Genomic DNA, 12,440 nt, shown 5'->3' with positions numbered 1-12,440 from the left:
AGATACCGAGTTCAACACTCGAAGAGAAATTCTATTTCTACACGCGCACCCATGTATTATTCTCTGTTTCTCGTTTCTAACTCCTCGAGGACCATCCTGTTGTTATTCTAGATGCCGTGATGCTACAGAGAACAACAACGAATCTTTCCTACCCTGTGCGTTCGGTGTTGTGAGAGTCAAACTGAAACTCTTTTGGCAAAACTACTCAATGTTAGCTCAGGTAAGATTTATTGTGTTTCTTGGTGTTTCTCCATGTTTTGGAACGTATTGAGTGTATCAATCAATCAATCAATCAATCAATCAATCAATCAATCAATCAATCAATCAATCAATAACTTTATTAATGTGTCAAATACATTCTAGCCGAGGATAAAAAACCCTCTGTATAGAAGCGATAACAAGATAACAGGAACAAAAACAACTTTAACAAACTATCTTTCCTTTTTTGGCGCGTAAAGCTGACGTTTTCTTTAAAAATATATTATGTTTAGCTTGAAAGATAGGATTATTTCACAAATTTTAAATAGATATTTCCATTTTGGCAGGGAAAGCATGCGCGCTGTTTGTTTGACCAGTTACGACCAAAACTTAAATGAACTACTTCACATTTTGCGCATCTTGAAAAATTACCCTAACTTTTTCAAGGTCGTCTTCTTCTTCTTCTTCTTCTTCTTCTTCTTTTTTTTTTTTTCTGCTCTTTTGTGTTTTTCTAGCTGAGTAAACTACTATTTTCAGATTTCCTTCAAAAATAACTAAAAAATCTGTGACTGAGATCCTTTAAGGAAAGCAAATTCATACTGAAGTTAATATGGTATGTGCGCTGGCTACCAATCACGGTTTAAAATCTTAGAAGGCGCGGATTTCTTGTGGTAAGGCTTGTTCAAATTGAAAGTTAACTTATGGAGTTTTGAATGAAGTTTTGTTATTGTTGTGTATTTCTAGGCATGTGCCGTGATGGTGACATCTCTTGTTGGACTATTGACAATTCTGGTGTCTTTCTCCGATGGAAACGGGCTCTAGCATAGACCACTGACACAAAACAGGATAGAAGGATAGCCAAGAGGACAATGTTACCTACAAATAGATTTTATTTATTATTTCTTGGATACAGTACTCTAAGAATAGGCGTCGAGGAAGAATACACTTTTTCACAGTAGCAAGAAAAGATATCAGTGTGTTTAACTCCTTGTCACTGAATTCAGTCAAATGGATTGACTGTAAAAAGACAAACAAACAATGCACAGCCAGAAGATTTTGCAGGCCTTGTCCTTACCACGCTGGAAAAATTTGAAAACCCAGCTTTGTTTCCACTGCTAGGCCTACCGTCCACACTAATCCGCCACGGAAGCGGAGCTTTTCGAAAACGCTCTTCAAACCGGAGGAATTTGGAAACCCCGCCTTTCGTTTTCGTGTGGACGGAAAACATTTTGAAAACGGAGCTTTTCAAAAACGGTAACGTCACGATAATCATGTGATTCCCGGTCCAAATTTTCCTCAAAAACACATCCAAAATGACCGGTGATTGTTGCGTTTTCAAATTCCTCCGGCGTTGTGTGGACGGAAAACATTTGATGCGTCTTCAGAGTGAAACCTCCGTTTTCAAATTCCTCCGGCGTAGCGTATACGAAGTCTAAGGCGAACTTCTATTCCAAGGACGAGAAGCTGTAACCCCTACAAGAACGTACAGCAATACAATTGCTAGTTAGTGCATTGGTAAAAGCTTTTCCTCAAGAAGAGAAACCTTACAAGCTATAAAAGCAATATCCACTTTCATGTCTAGTTTTTCTCATTTGCACGAGTTGCACTTTCTTTATTAAGGAGTTTAAGTAACTACAACGCCGACGCCGCGGACAACGTCGATTGAAAACTGAATTTATATTTTACCTACGAATCTCGCGATACTCTAAAGTCATTTAGTTTGGTTCTCTTTGTCAAAACTATATCGAAACTAAATATGGGACACAGCGTAAAATTCGAAATATAAATTTTAAAAATTATCCGTCGTGGTTCATGTTCTCTACACAACGCAGAATTTGGTCATTTCACGCTCTTGTTTTACAGAGGACGGTAAAGAAATGTACCAAGAATTATAACGCACGTGCAAAGCCATTGTACTGCTCAAGAAACCTTTTAGTGACGTCCTAGTACTTACTGTAGGATAAACGTGGACGTGGGCAAATTTCGGGACATTTTGAAATTTCTACCGGAAATGTCCTAGCATCCGCGTTGAATTGTGTTGTAATGTAACTTGGAAAACTTAGCTGTGAAAGGGCTAGTGTTTCCACACGGTGCTGAATGAAGTCGGCTCATTTTTTTACTGTACGTATGGGTGTGTTAAAATATCTACCACATCGTTTGACTTTTCCTTTCCCTTCAGTGGCCCTTTTTCCTCTGTCTTAACTGGAAATGAAACGTAATCAGTTGACAATTGGAAACGTAAAATCGGACGTAAACAGCTCGGAAACAAGCCGGAACGCGCCTCGCAAACAGAATTAGAAACTTGTTTCACGGGATTAAATGTAAAATGTTATTTAATAAATATTTCATTCATGTGAATTTGAGCAATTCGAAGTATAAATGACTTCTATAGATGAGGGGAAGAGGGAGTAGTTTTCAAAGAAAATGTGGCAGAAGTTTTGATTGTTTTGAAACAAAAATCTCCGGAGAGTATGCGGACCCCACTTCTTGTTCTCGAAAGCCGCGGAAACTTTTCGGGTCCGTTAAGCCATTTATAGTTCATCTGTAGCTAAAAACGGAGACGTGTATACGCCTGAAACTTTCTGTATGAAGGAAAACTCTGTTTATATTAAGAATACGTGAATAAAACAGCTATGAAATCGTAAGGTTCAAGATTTTGCTATGGCTTTACGCCGTGCGAAAACTTTTCGGCACCTTCGAGAAACGGGCCCCAGGCGACTGATGATTCCATAGTACAAAAGGAACCGAAGGGAACCAAAAAGGCTCCTCGTAAGGACGGGCCATTTTTCGCTTCCCCACCAAAAAGGTGGGGAGGGGGGAGGGGTGGCGGGTGTAAGAGTTTAATGTAGAAAAGTGGGTGCTATCTTGGTTTAGTATCACCCAACTAGTGGACTAATGCAAATCCTGCATTTTAATTGGCTACGCTACTAGAGTACTATTAGTAATAGTCCTCGAGTAGCGAAATTGGCGCAATCGAGCGTGACGCTTTCTTTCGTTTTATTCCCAAATAAATATTTCTTCAACTTGCATTTGCTAACTTTATTATTGCCTTTTCTGCCCGACTAGTTGGGTGATACTAAAACAATTAGACCCTTCGCCCTCAAGGGCCACGGGTCAATGGCCCATTCGGCTTCGCCTCATGGGCTATTGACCCGTAGCCCGCAAGGGCTACGGGTCTAATTGTTGAATACAAAGGTGGTAGGTGAGTGGGGAGGCCATCCCCTCCCTGCAAGTGCCTTTGGATACATCCACAACTGATTCTTAAATTGTCTTGGAATCACACAAATTCTACCCTCGATTATAATGAGTGAAATATATTGCTGATAGTTTAAATATTGATTGGGATCTCGGTAAAACCAACGGGACTTTTGCCTCTGTGTCAAAACGAATCATCGCGCGAAACCATTCATATGAATACACGTTCATTTTCATAACAATCAAACGTATTTAAATCAAAGGTTTTGCACGAGGCCTCGTTCTGAAAAAGAGGCAAACTGCAAAATCGGGAGTGGCCTATTGTATTCGATTAAATCAATGTCTTGGACACACCCAAAAAGATTATCATAAAATTAATTATACATTCATATTTGCATCACACCTCAGTTCAGTGTGACTTGTGGTCGCGGACCTGCTCGGCCTCACTTCTTCAAGCAGAAATTTATCTCCTGTTTGCCTGTTTCTGCCTGACAAATGACTTTCAAGTGGCTAGAAAGTTAATTGCAAGACACAAGAACGCCCGGCTTCAGTTGAAGAAACAAGACACGACGAAATAGCAGAACAGAGATGTCTTCACTTGAAGTAGGTGAAGAACCGTTGCTCAACAGCGCTCTTTCAATTCTCTCTCGAAGGTGCGAATTAAAGATGTCAGTTGAAACAACTTTTGAGATGAATTTTATATTATGTACGACATTTTACTACTCTTTCTGCTTTATTTCACACAGCTTACTGCAGATACTTTACACTCTACGCTCAACACTCTGGTAAGATTACCGTGAACTTTTAAATTCAATTCAAAGCTTGCCGAATAGGTTAGGAAAAATGTTGAATATTTTTATTACAAATTCCTTTCGCGTTCTTGCGGTTTACACGAATGATAGGATTTTAGCGTTACCCTTCAACCATTTTAGACTCGGCAAAGAACAGTATTTGGTCTATAAATCTGAAGGTGGAAACGTACTTTAACTAAGGGTAACATCTTCGTCACTACACCCAATTTTTCCTTTTGTTGTTATAGATTTCGGATGCCTTGTGCGCGACCACTGCGCAACTGAAGAAGTCCACGAGTTTGCTGAAAGCCCTCTGAGTGAGGTAACGCTCCTTAAATTGATTTTGTCGATAAGTGGTTCTTGTTGATCACTAAGTGATAAAGAATTTGTTTTTTTAAATCTTCAGATTGACGTTAAGACCTGGTATAGCATGTGGACAGGAATAAACCCAATCTTAATGTAAGTGCTGCCGACTTAGAATTTTCATGTCTTAGCCGTCTCAAGTTTTCGCAAGTTAAACTCTAAAAAAAAGTCATTAACTTAAATAGTTAAGAAAGACTATCAGGTTTCAAACTTGATGATGAAGTTTTTGGTGTGGAAAGAACATTTGCCTGTGACGAGGCTAGCACAACTCACAGTACGTTTTTGGTTGTGCTGAATATTTATCGATGAAATATGACTATATTACAGGGTAGCTGGAATGTGGAGCAAGATTCACAGTGGCAAACACAAGTGGGAAACCAAAAGAACCCAGAAAAATGTAAGTTAAACTGACTTCACATTGTGTAGTTTTAATTGGGTGTGAAATAATAAATTTGCGAGGGGAGCAATTGCAAAAAACCCCTTTAGAACATAAAATGAGAGAGAAAATCGTACAATGTGAGCTAAGAAGAAAATAACGAACAACCCCCACAATCAGAATTTCTTACTGGGAAAAAATTTCCATCTCCGCACCCTTCAAAAAACCTATAATTATTCCCAACCTAACAAGTTTGACGAAACTCCTTGAAGAGGTCAGCCTCAGTTTTCCATTGTCCTTCTTTGTTGTACTTGTTTTCGTGAAACAACGTATATTGATCAACGTATTTTTTTTTCAATCTGCAGGATTGCAAGTATGAAAACAAGAACTGGGAATGGGAAAACGTGGAGCAAGCAATGGAAGTTGGCAAAATGTAAGTACATGTACCTCCTTTATTTGTTTTATTGGAGGAGTTGAAATCAGTGTGCGCCAATGGACACGCATCAAGCATTTTGGTAGAATTTTCACTGTCCTCTGCAAAACAACAAATTAATATCATCAAATTGTGTATTTAGGGCAATTGTAAAACCCAACGCTTTCTTTTCCACGCCAAAAGTCGTACTCAATTGTCTAAATATGCGGAAACAAAAAGATGTAGTGATCTACAGGTTTGAATCTCTAACGGATCTTTGTCTGATTTTGACCAACAAAAACTGGAAAAAACTAAATGGAAATAAGAAAAAATTATGTTGTAAGAATGAATTAACAATGGATCGTGGGATCAATCATCATCGAGTTTTTGTTTCTTGCAAGTTTTTGTGCTGTAGTGTAGTCAATTAAATTTAAGAATTGTTTTCCATGATCGAGACTTGAAGTTGAAAGAATGCGAGCGTTTTCAATTTAAAATGCAACTATTTTGACTCGTAATGGAAATATATCATGTAAAAATGATACTTATTCAGCCTGGAATCAAAACTTTATAAACGGACAATGAACCCTTCAAATTCCAAATCGAATGTTTTCTACTTAAACGGGAACTTTTTCAACTCAAATGCAAGGTTATAAAATCTAAATGGGATTAAAGATAACTTTTCTAAGTAAAAATAGAGATTGATCAATTGAAAATGGAATTCTATTCAAGTCAAAAGATAACTTTTCCAAGTAAAAAGAGAAAGTATCAACTCAAAAACAAACGCTTGCACGAAAAATGCAGCTTTTAGCTTTAGCAACCTTATAGCTGAACTCGGAATTATCATAATTTACAGAGGAATATTGAACTGAAAAAGATGCTTTTTCAGCTCGTAAGAGGACGTTTAGAGTAAAATGTAAACCTTTTTAAATGAGATTTTACTGTCACGCCAGTAAAATATAGTTAATGGAGCGTGACGTACGTTCTGAATGAGCCGTTCATGGCGGCATCACTTTCTATAGAGCTATTGAGCAGTTATATTCCAAAGGTCAACAAACTGTAAGCGTTATTGTAGCTAAACCTAAAACATTGTAGCTTTGTTATCTTCTGAACGTTATAACGTACCATAGCATTGGTGCAAAGCATTAAAGCACTATTCATGTTTAAGATGTTACACGTGTTAGGGTAAGCTGTTCGGTAGTACAGCCTTTTCTACTGGCTTACAAGCAGACGAACGTCTCCGTATAAAAGCTCGGAAAACTGTTCGGAGTCCATTCTGAGTTCGTCTAAGCAACGTAGCTATTACTTATTGTAAATCTATCGTTTAATTTTCCCTCCCTCCCTCCCTTTGGAGACGAGGTTGGTCATGTCTTCCTGCATAATAAACAAGGGGTCACTCCTGTGTGGTGCGGTTAAGTCTGCGCAGCGACTTCCCCCAAGCTTGTTGTTTTTTCATCGCCTTTGAACATCGCTTGCTAACCGATACTCTTGTCCGATCCAGCACGTGCTGTCTGTCATTCAGCTCGTAGTGCTGGGGAGATAAGTGAGGTTGTTTTGTCACGCTATCGCCGGAAGTCGCATGGGCTAACCAAACGCAAGGCAGTGTTCCCCCATTAACGCCATCACGAGTTGTTTGTATGTGAGTAATAGCTCTGGTTCAATCGCAAGTCGCCACGGTTAACTTACTTTCGCTAGGAACAACGACATTAACAAGTAGTATTTTTTCAAATGTCAAGGAACGATTGTAGCTGAAAGTGGACCTTTGCTACATGAAAGTAAAACTATGAAATCAAAAATAGAACCTTTTCCAAATGACTGAACTTTTCCAATTCAAATAAAACGTTTTCAACTAGAAAAGATGGCATTTTGACTAAAATGGAACTTTTCCAAATCTAATGGGCGTTGGAAAACTAGACGTCTTCAGCTAAAATTGACGAATCACAACATAACTTAAGATGGTTGTAAACCAAAATTAAAATTTTATATCAAGAAGTGGAAGTTTTCAACTAGACATAGAACTGTTTTAATTGAAAGGAAAATCCTTCAACGCAAAAGGGTATTTTAAACTCATTGTCGAACTAGTTTTAATTTGGAACCTTTACAATGAATGATGGGGCATTACCAAATAGAAAGCCGGTAACGTTTCAAATAAGCTACAATTGTAGGAACTCTTTCAATTAAAATGAAAGTTCTTGAACTCCATATAAAACTTTTCCAAGTAAACATAATTTTTTCAACTCGGAAATTAAAAGACCCTTTTTAGGTAAGCATGGAACTCTTTCACCTTTTCCAAGCTAAAGACCTTCTTTTTCAACTTTTCAACTGAACACTTTTTAGCTTAAACCTTTTTAGCTTAAAATGAAACTTTTCCAAAGAAAAAGATTTTTTTCTACTCAAAAGAGATCCCCGTATGCAAGCATGGAACTTTTTTCAACTGAAGATAACTTTTGTAAACAAAAGTACTTTTTCTCGACTGAAAAGAGATCATTTTTAAGTGAAGGTGGAACTGTGTCAATTGAAAATGAAACTAATGGAAGCTAAAATACTTTTTTAAACTCAAAGGAGATATATTTAATTGAACATGGACTTTTTTAGCTCAAAATGAAACTTTTCCAATGAGAAAGAATTTTTTGAACCCATAAGAGATCTTTTCAAGCAAGCATGAAACGTGTTTCAACTGAACATGGTCCATATTAACTCAAAATTGAATTTTTTTCAAGCAAAAGTGCCAAGAGATCTTTTGAAGCAAGTATGAGAAGTGAAGATGAAGTTTTGCTATGCAAAAATCCTTTTTCCAACTCTAAGGAAACCCTTTTGAACTGAGCATGGACCTTATTAGCTTAAAATGAAACCTTTTGAAAGAAAAAGATTTATTTTTCAACGCGAAACTCGAAAGATATCCTCAACCTAATCAAACATGGAACCTTCTTTCGACTGATGTTTTCAAACTTATTATTAATTCATCAAGTTTAGAGAAAGTAAATAATGACCTTAAGGGTGTTTGGATATCTGATCTTAATTTGCATAGATTTCTACGATTTTATTTCTCCGTTTTCAACTTAGTTTTAGTTTCGACTGAGAAGATATGTCAAACACTTGGGACAGTGTTTGACCACATTTCCAAATACCTCGAATTTCTTCAAAAATACTCTGCTGCGCGTCGTATTTTCAACTCTCCTCTCTGTGTTTGGAAATGTGGTCAAATACGGTCTTTCGTGTTAAATATATTACATGAAACTTGTCTGAGCAAAAATACCTTTTCAACTCAAAAGACATCCGTTTTTAGTGAACATGGAACTTTATCAACTGAAAATGAAATTTTCCAAGCAAAAATACCTTTTCAATTGAATCGTGATCCTTTTTAACCGAACATGACACTCCTTAATTCAAAATGAAACGTTTCGGGAAAAAATTTTCAAGTCAAGAAATTGAAATATTTTCTAAGCAGTTATACTTTTCTCGACTCAAAAGAGATTCTATTTAGTTAGACATGGAACTTTTTTTGATTTGAAAATGAAACTTTTTCAAGCAAAAATACTTTTTTCATTTCAAAAGCGATCCTTTTAATCAGGCCTGGAACCTTCTTTCAACTGAGGATGAAACTTTTGTAATCAAAAATACTTTCCTCGACTCGAAAAAGATCCTTTTTAATAAACATGGAACTTTTTCAAGTAAAAATGCTGTTTCCGACTCGAAGGGGATCCTTTTTAACTGAACATGAAACTTTTTATCTCAAAATGAGTTTTTTTTAAAACAAAAATACATTTTCCACACGAGATCGTTTTCAGTAAACGTGGAACTTTTTTGACGCAAGAAAATTTCTCAATTTAGTGGAGATCCTTAATTTTTAACTCAGGAAGGAACATCTTTAACTCAAAATGAAACTTTTCTTAGCAAAAATATGTTTTTCAGCTCAAAAGAGATCCTTCTTAATTAATCACGGACCTTTTTAACTCAGAATGAAATTTTTGCAATGACAAAAATCATTTCAAAAGAGGTCCTTTTAAAAAAACATGAAACTTTTTGAACTCGAAATGAACTTTTTCAACGAAGGCTAAAACCTTCATACAGGTTTGTTGGAAAAAGGTTTAGTCCAAATTTGGTCACGTAACGCATATATCTTCGCACAGATCTTGAGAAAGGAACAGTTTTGAAAGCACAACTGAATTTTTTACTTTAAATAAATCTATGGAATCATTTCAGAATTATTAAAGGTTTTATTCCCAAGTCATTTGGCTATATTGGAGGGCTATGGATTGCACTTTACTTTCGAAAATGCCACTTTCGAAACATTCAATTTAACGATCGATGTAACAGTTGATTGGGTTAGTAGGAAATTATTTTACGTCGGAGAAAATAATGAAAACCGAAAAAATTACAAAGGGCAAAAAGTAATTAAGTTTTTGCCTCATTCCGAATGAGCTTTTGAATATTTTGCGTGCAAAAAAAAACTGGTCATTTTCGAGAGGTTTTTTCAAACCACACTACACTTGGTACATATTTTGGCTAATCTGAATTTTAAAAAGTTCATAGTTTTTGTCGATTTTGATGCAGTTGATCATGTATTTAGTACCTGTTTTGTACGCCAAAAGATCGAATGTTTTTATTCACTCGAATTTCTGATGTTAGGTTGTCCGCATTTGTGCTGTGCACAATGTTTCAGTTTTGAAAAGCTTAGTTGAAACTATCAACAATTCTTCAGTGGTTTAGATCAACTCTCACTGAGCTTCTCAAATTGTTTGAGCTTGCTATAATGAGAAGTGAATTGAGCTTTTCTGGAGAGAGAAACCCTGCATAAGAAATTCCTCTTCCTACTTGATGTGGTTTTGTTTTCTCCATTACAATAAGTTCGGCTCGGATTCTTTACTGAAGTAAATTTCTCAGCCATATTTTTGTGATCATACTTTTTTGCAAGATGGAGTTTGCTTGATTGAGCTAAAATACAGAGGTTCCGAGCAATGATGTTTTGCTGATAAGGAAAAAATAATTTAAAAATAGAATACCTAGCAGGACAAAACATATTCGAGCCCGAAGGCTCGAAAGTTTTAACTTTATAAAGCCAGTGAAGGTTTTTTTTATAAATTTTAAAAAATTATTGTTTATATTTTCTAGTCAATGTGGTCTGATTTGACGATTTATTACAAACTTACAAACGAAACTTCCTCAGTTTTTCGAAAGTATTTTCTTGAAAATATGTGAACAATGTTCCAACCTTCAGACTGGTGATCACCAGTGATCAAAATGTGTTTTAACTTGATACATCAGTATAAAACCAAACATGCTTGTGAAAATTCACTGAACTAATTAGCAGACAGAAACGAATTGTCTTGATACTTAACAAAATTTCACAACCTTTAAAGTAATAAATGTATGGACACAGGAGGAGAGTTTGTATGTTGATTTTGATCAACGTAAAGCATGTCGCATTTTGACGATTTGACGATTTCCTAACAATTATGTTTTGCATTTTTGTCTTAACATTATTATTTTACGTGTATTCAAGAGAAATCGAAATTTTGGTTCATTTCAATGTGACAAATTACTTTACGTACTGTAATATTTTCTTGAAAAACATAAATCCTATTTCACGACTTCAATTTTTTACAGTCAAACCTTGTCAAGGTTCACTACACTATAGCACCAAAACTTTTAAGAAACAAAAACTCGATTCATGATTGATCTCACAATCGTTTGATTGCTTATTGCTTATTATCAAAGCAAAGCTCGGAATTAAAAACTAGAGAATGCCTTGAAATAATTGTCTTTTCTTTGGTGAATTTGAAGAGGTTATAACCCAAATACTAAAACTTAGTATTTGGACTGTTGTTTTTCCTCAAACCATTTGAGTTCACTTCTGTAGGAGCTTTTGCTCTCTTTGCTAAATCCAAATTGCAAGGAGACTGTTTAATTTCAGAAGAAGAGGAAGAGTTTGGCTGGCAAAATATGTTGGTGACATTTTAAAGAAAAGATCGCTTTAAAAACAATTATAAGAACATCGACAAATAATGTTGTGGAATAAAAAATCAGACAAATTTTCGGGAAAACCCTCATATGTCTAACATTGGTTATTACGGTTGTCGATTTGTTTTTTCCTGACAAGACTGTGGCCTCCCGGTGTGGTGACCTCTCTGTCTTTTGCGGCATCTCCTTCACCGTCAATTTCTCTGCGTTGTTTGTTAGCAACTTCCTCCAAAGGTTCGAGTTCTGGCCGACTAATTTTTTCCTTTTCTATTTTGAAGAAGCAAAATTACGTGAAATTTTAGGAGCCTAGAGATGTATCTTTCTTGCTGGTAAAAAGATTTTTTCTTTTGCTAGAAAAAGAAAAATGCATCTCTGGGCTTCTAAAGTTTTACAGAATTTTGCTGCTTTAAAAAGAAAAAAGAAAAAAGAACTGGTCTGGCGGGGCCTCGAACCCCTTGCTGTGGAAGTTGTTAAGAAACAACTTAAAGAAATCGACGGCGAGGGAGAGGCCGCCGACGCCAGAGAGCGCGCGTTACACCGCGAGGCCACAGTGGCGTTGGATAAATTTTGGCCGAGTTTTAATATAAATAGATTCGGAGCTATTGTTTGAGGAAAATATGGACAAAATGCTTATTAGTATTCAAAATTCAGTCTTTATTTATACTCAAGAGACAAGAAAAAGCGTGCAAACAAAATTACCATATACCCTTTATATGGTATTTTCAAAATATATTTTTACACTGTGTATTTTTACTTGTATGTTATTACCATTATGTTGCTGAGAAAGTTTTACTTTCTTGCAGGACTGGAAGACAGCAAGAACAGAGAAAAAGGAAAACACTGTTTATTGACTTGCATTTAATAAAAGTTTTAAAACAAAGCGCGTCTTATAGGGCTAATTGTCACACACGTGAAGAGACAAGCTGGTAAGACACATTGCTCCGTCTAACATGATGCTTGTCCTAAATAATTGTACCTTGACATTGCACATTGACTTGGTCATGCTTACATTATGTTAGATGGAGTTAACTTGTAGCAGCGTGTCTTTACACGTAATTGTGGTACAAGTCGCTGCTTACTGTAAAAGTTTATCTACTGTTTAATTTTGGTTCAAATACTAGATCGACACTTAGGAAATTTCTCTTCA

General features: G+C 36.1%; 2 protein-coding genes across 2 annotated transcripts in view; both read left to right on the top strand.

Moving 5' to 3' along the window:
* The window catches only part of LOC145491890 (protein sel-1 homolog 3-like), a 24,063-nt gene extending 19,904 nt beyond the window's left edge, over window positions 1-4,159 (top strand). The window contains exons 23-24 of the mRNA XM_081471173.1: window positions 112-220; window positions 943-4,159. Coding sequence (XP_081327299.1) covers window positions 112-220; window positions 943-1,020 — 187 coding nt within the window. The 3' untranslated portion in view covers window positions 1,021-4,159. The remainder of the gene's footprint in view (window positions 1-111; window positions 221-942) is intronic.
* LOC145493710 (uncharacterized) lies at window positions 3,982-12,440 on the top strand. Its single transcript, XM_081473174.1, has 6 exons — window positions 3,982-4,000; window positions 4,433-4,506; window positions 4,591-4,643; window positions 4,875-4,944; window positions 5,289-5,356; window positions 12,097-12,440. The coding sequence occupies exons 1-6, from the start codon at window positions 3,982-3,984 to the stop codon at window positions 12,221-12,223; spliced, it is 411 nt and encodes a 136-aa protein (XP_081329300.1). The 3' UTR covers window positions 12,224-12,440.

The sequence above is a fragment of the Orbicella franksi genome, chromosome 7 (genome assembly GCF_964199315.1).
Source record: "Orbicella franksi chromosome 7, jaOrbFran1.1, whole genome shotgun sequence".
Lineage (NCBI taxonomy): Eukaryota > Metazoa > Cnidaria > Anthozoa > Scleractinia > Merulinidae > Orbicella > Orbicella franksi.
This window is presented reverse-complemented; position numbering and strand designations above follow the sequence as displayed.

What these genes read in the sequence shown, in the direction of transcription:
- LOC145493710 (XM_081473174.1), top strand. An exon ending in CTGAAAGCCCTCTGAGTGAG is followed by an intron (nt 4,507 to 4,590) that starts GTAACGCTCCTT and finishes TTAAATCTTCAG; the next exon opens with ATTGACGTTAAGACCTGGTA. An exon ending in GGAATAAACCCAATCTTAAT is followed by an intron (nt 4,644 to 4,874) that starts GTAAGTGCTGCC and finishes ACTATATTACAG; the next exon opens with GGTAGCTGGAATGTGGAGCA.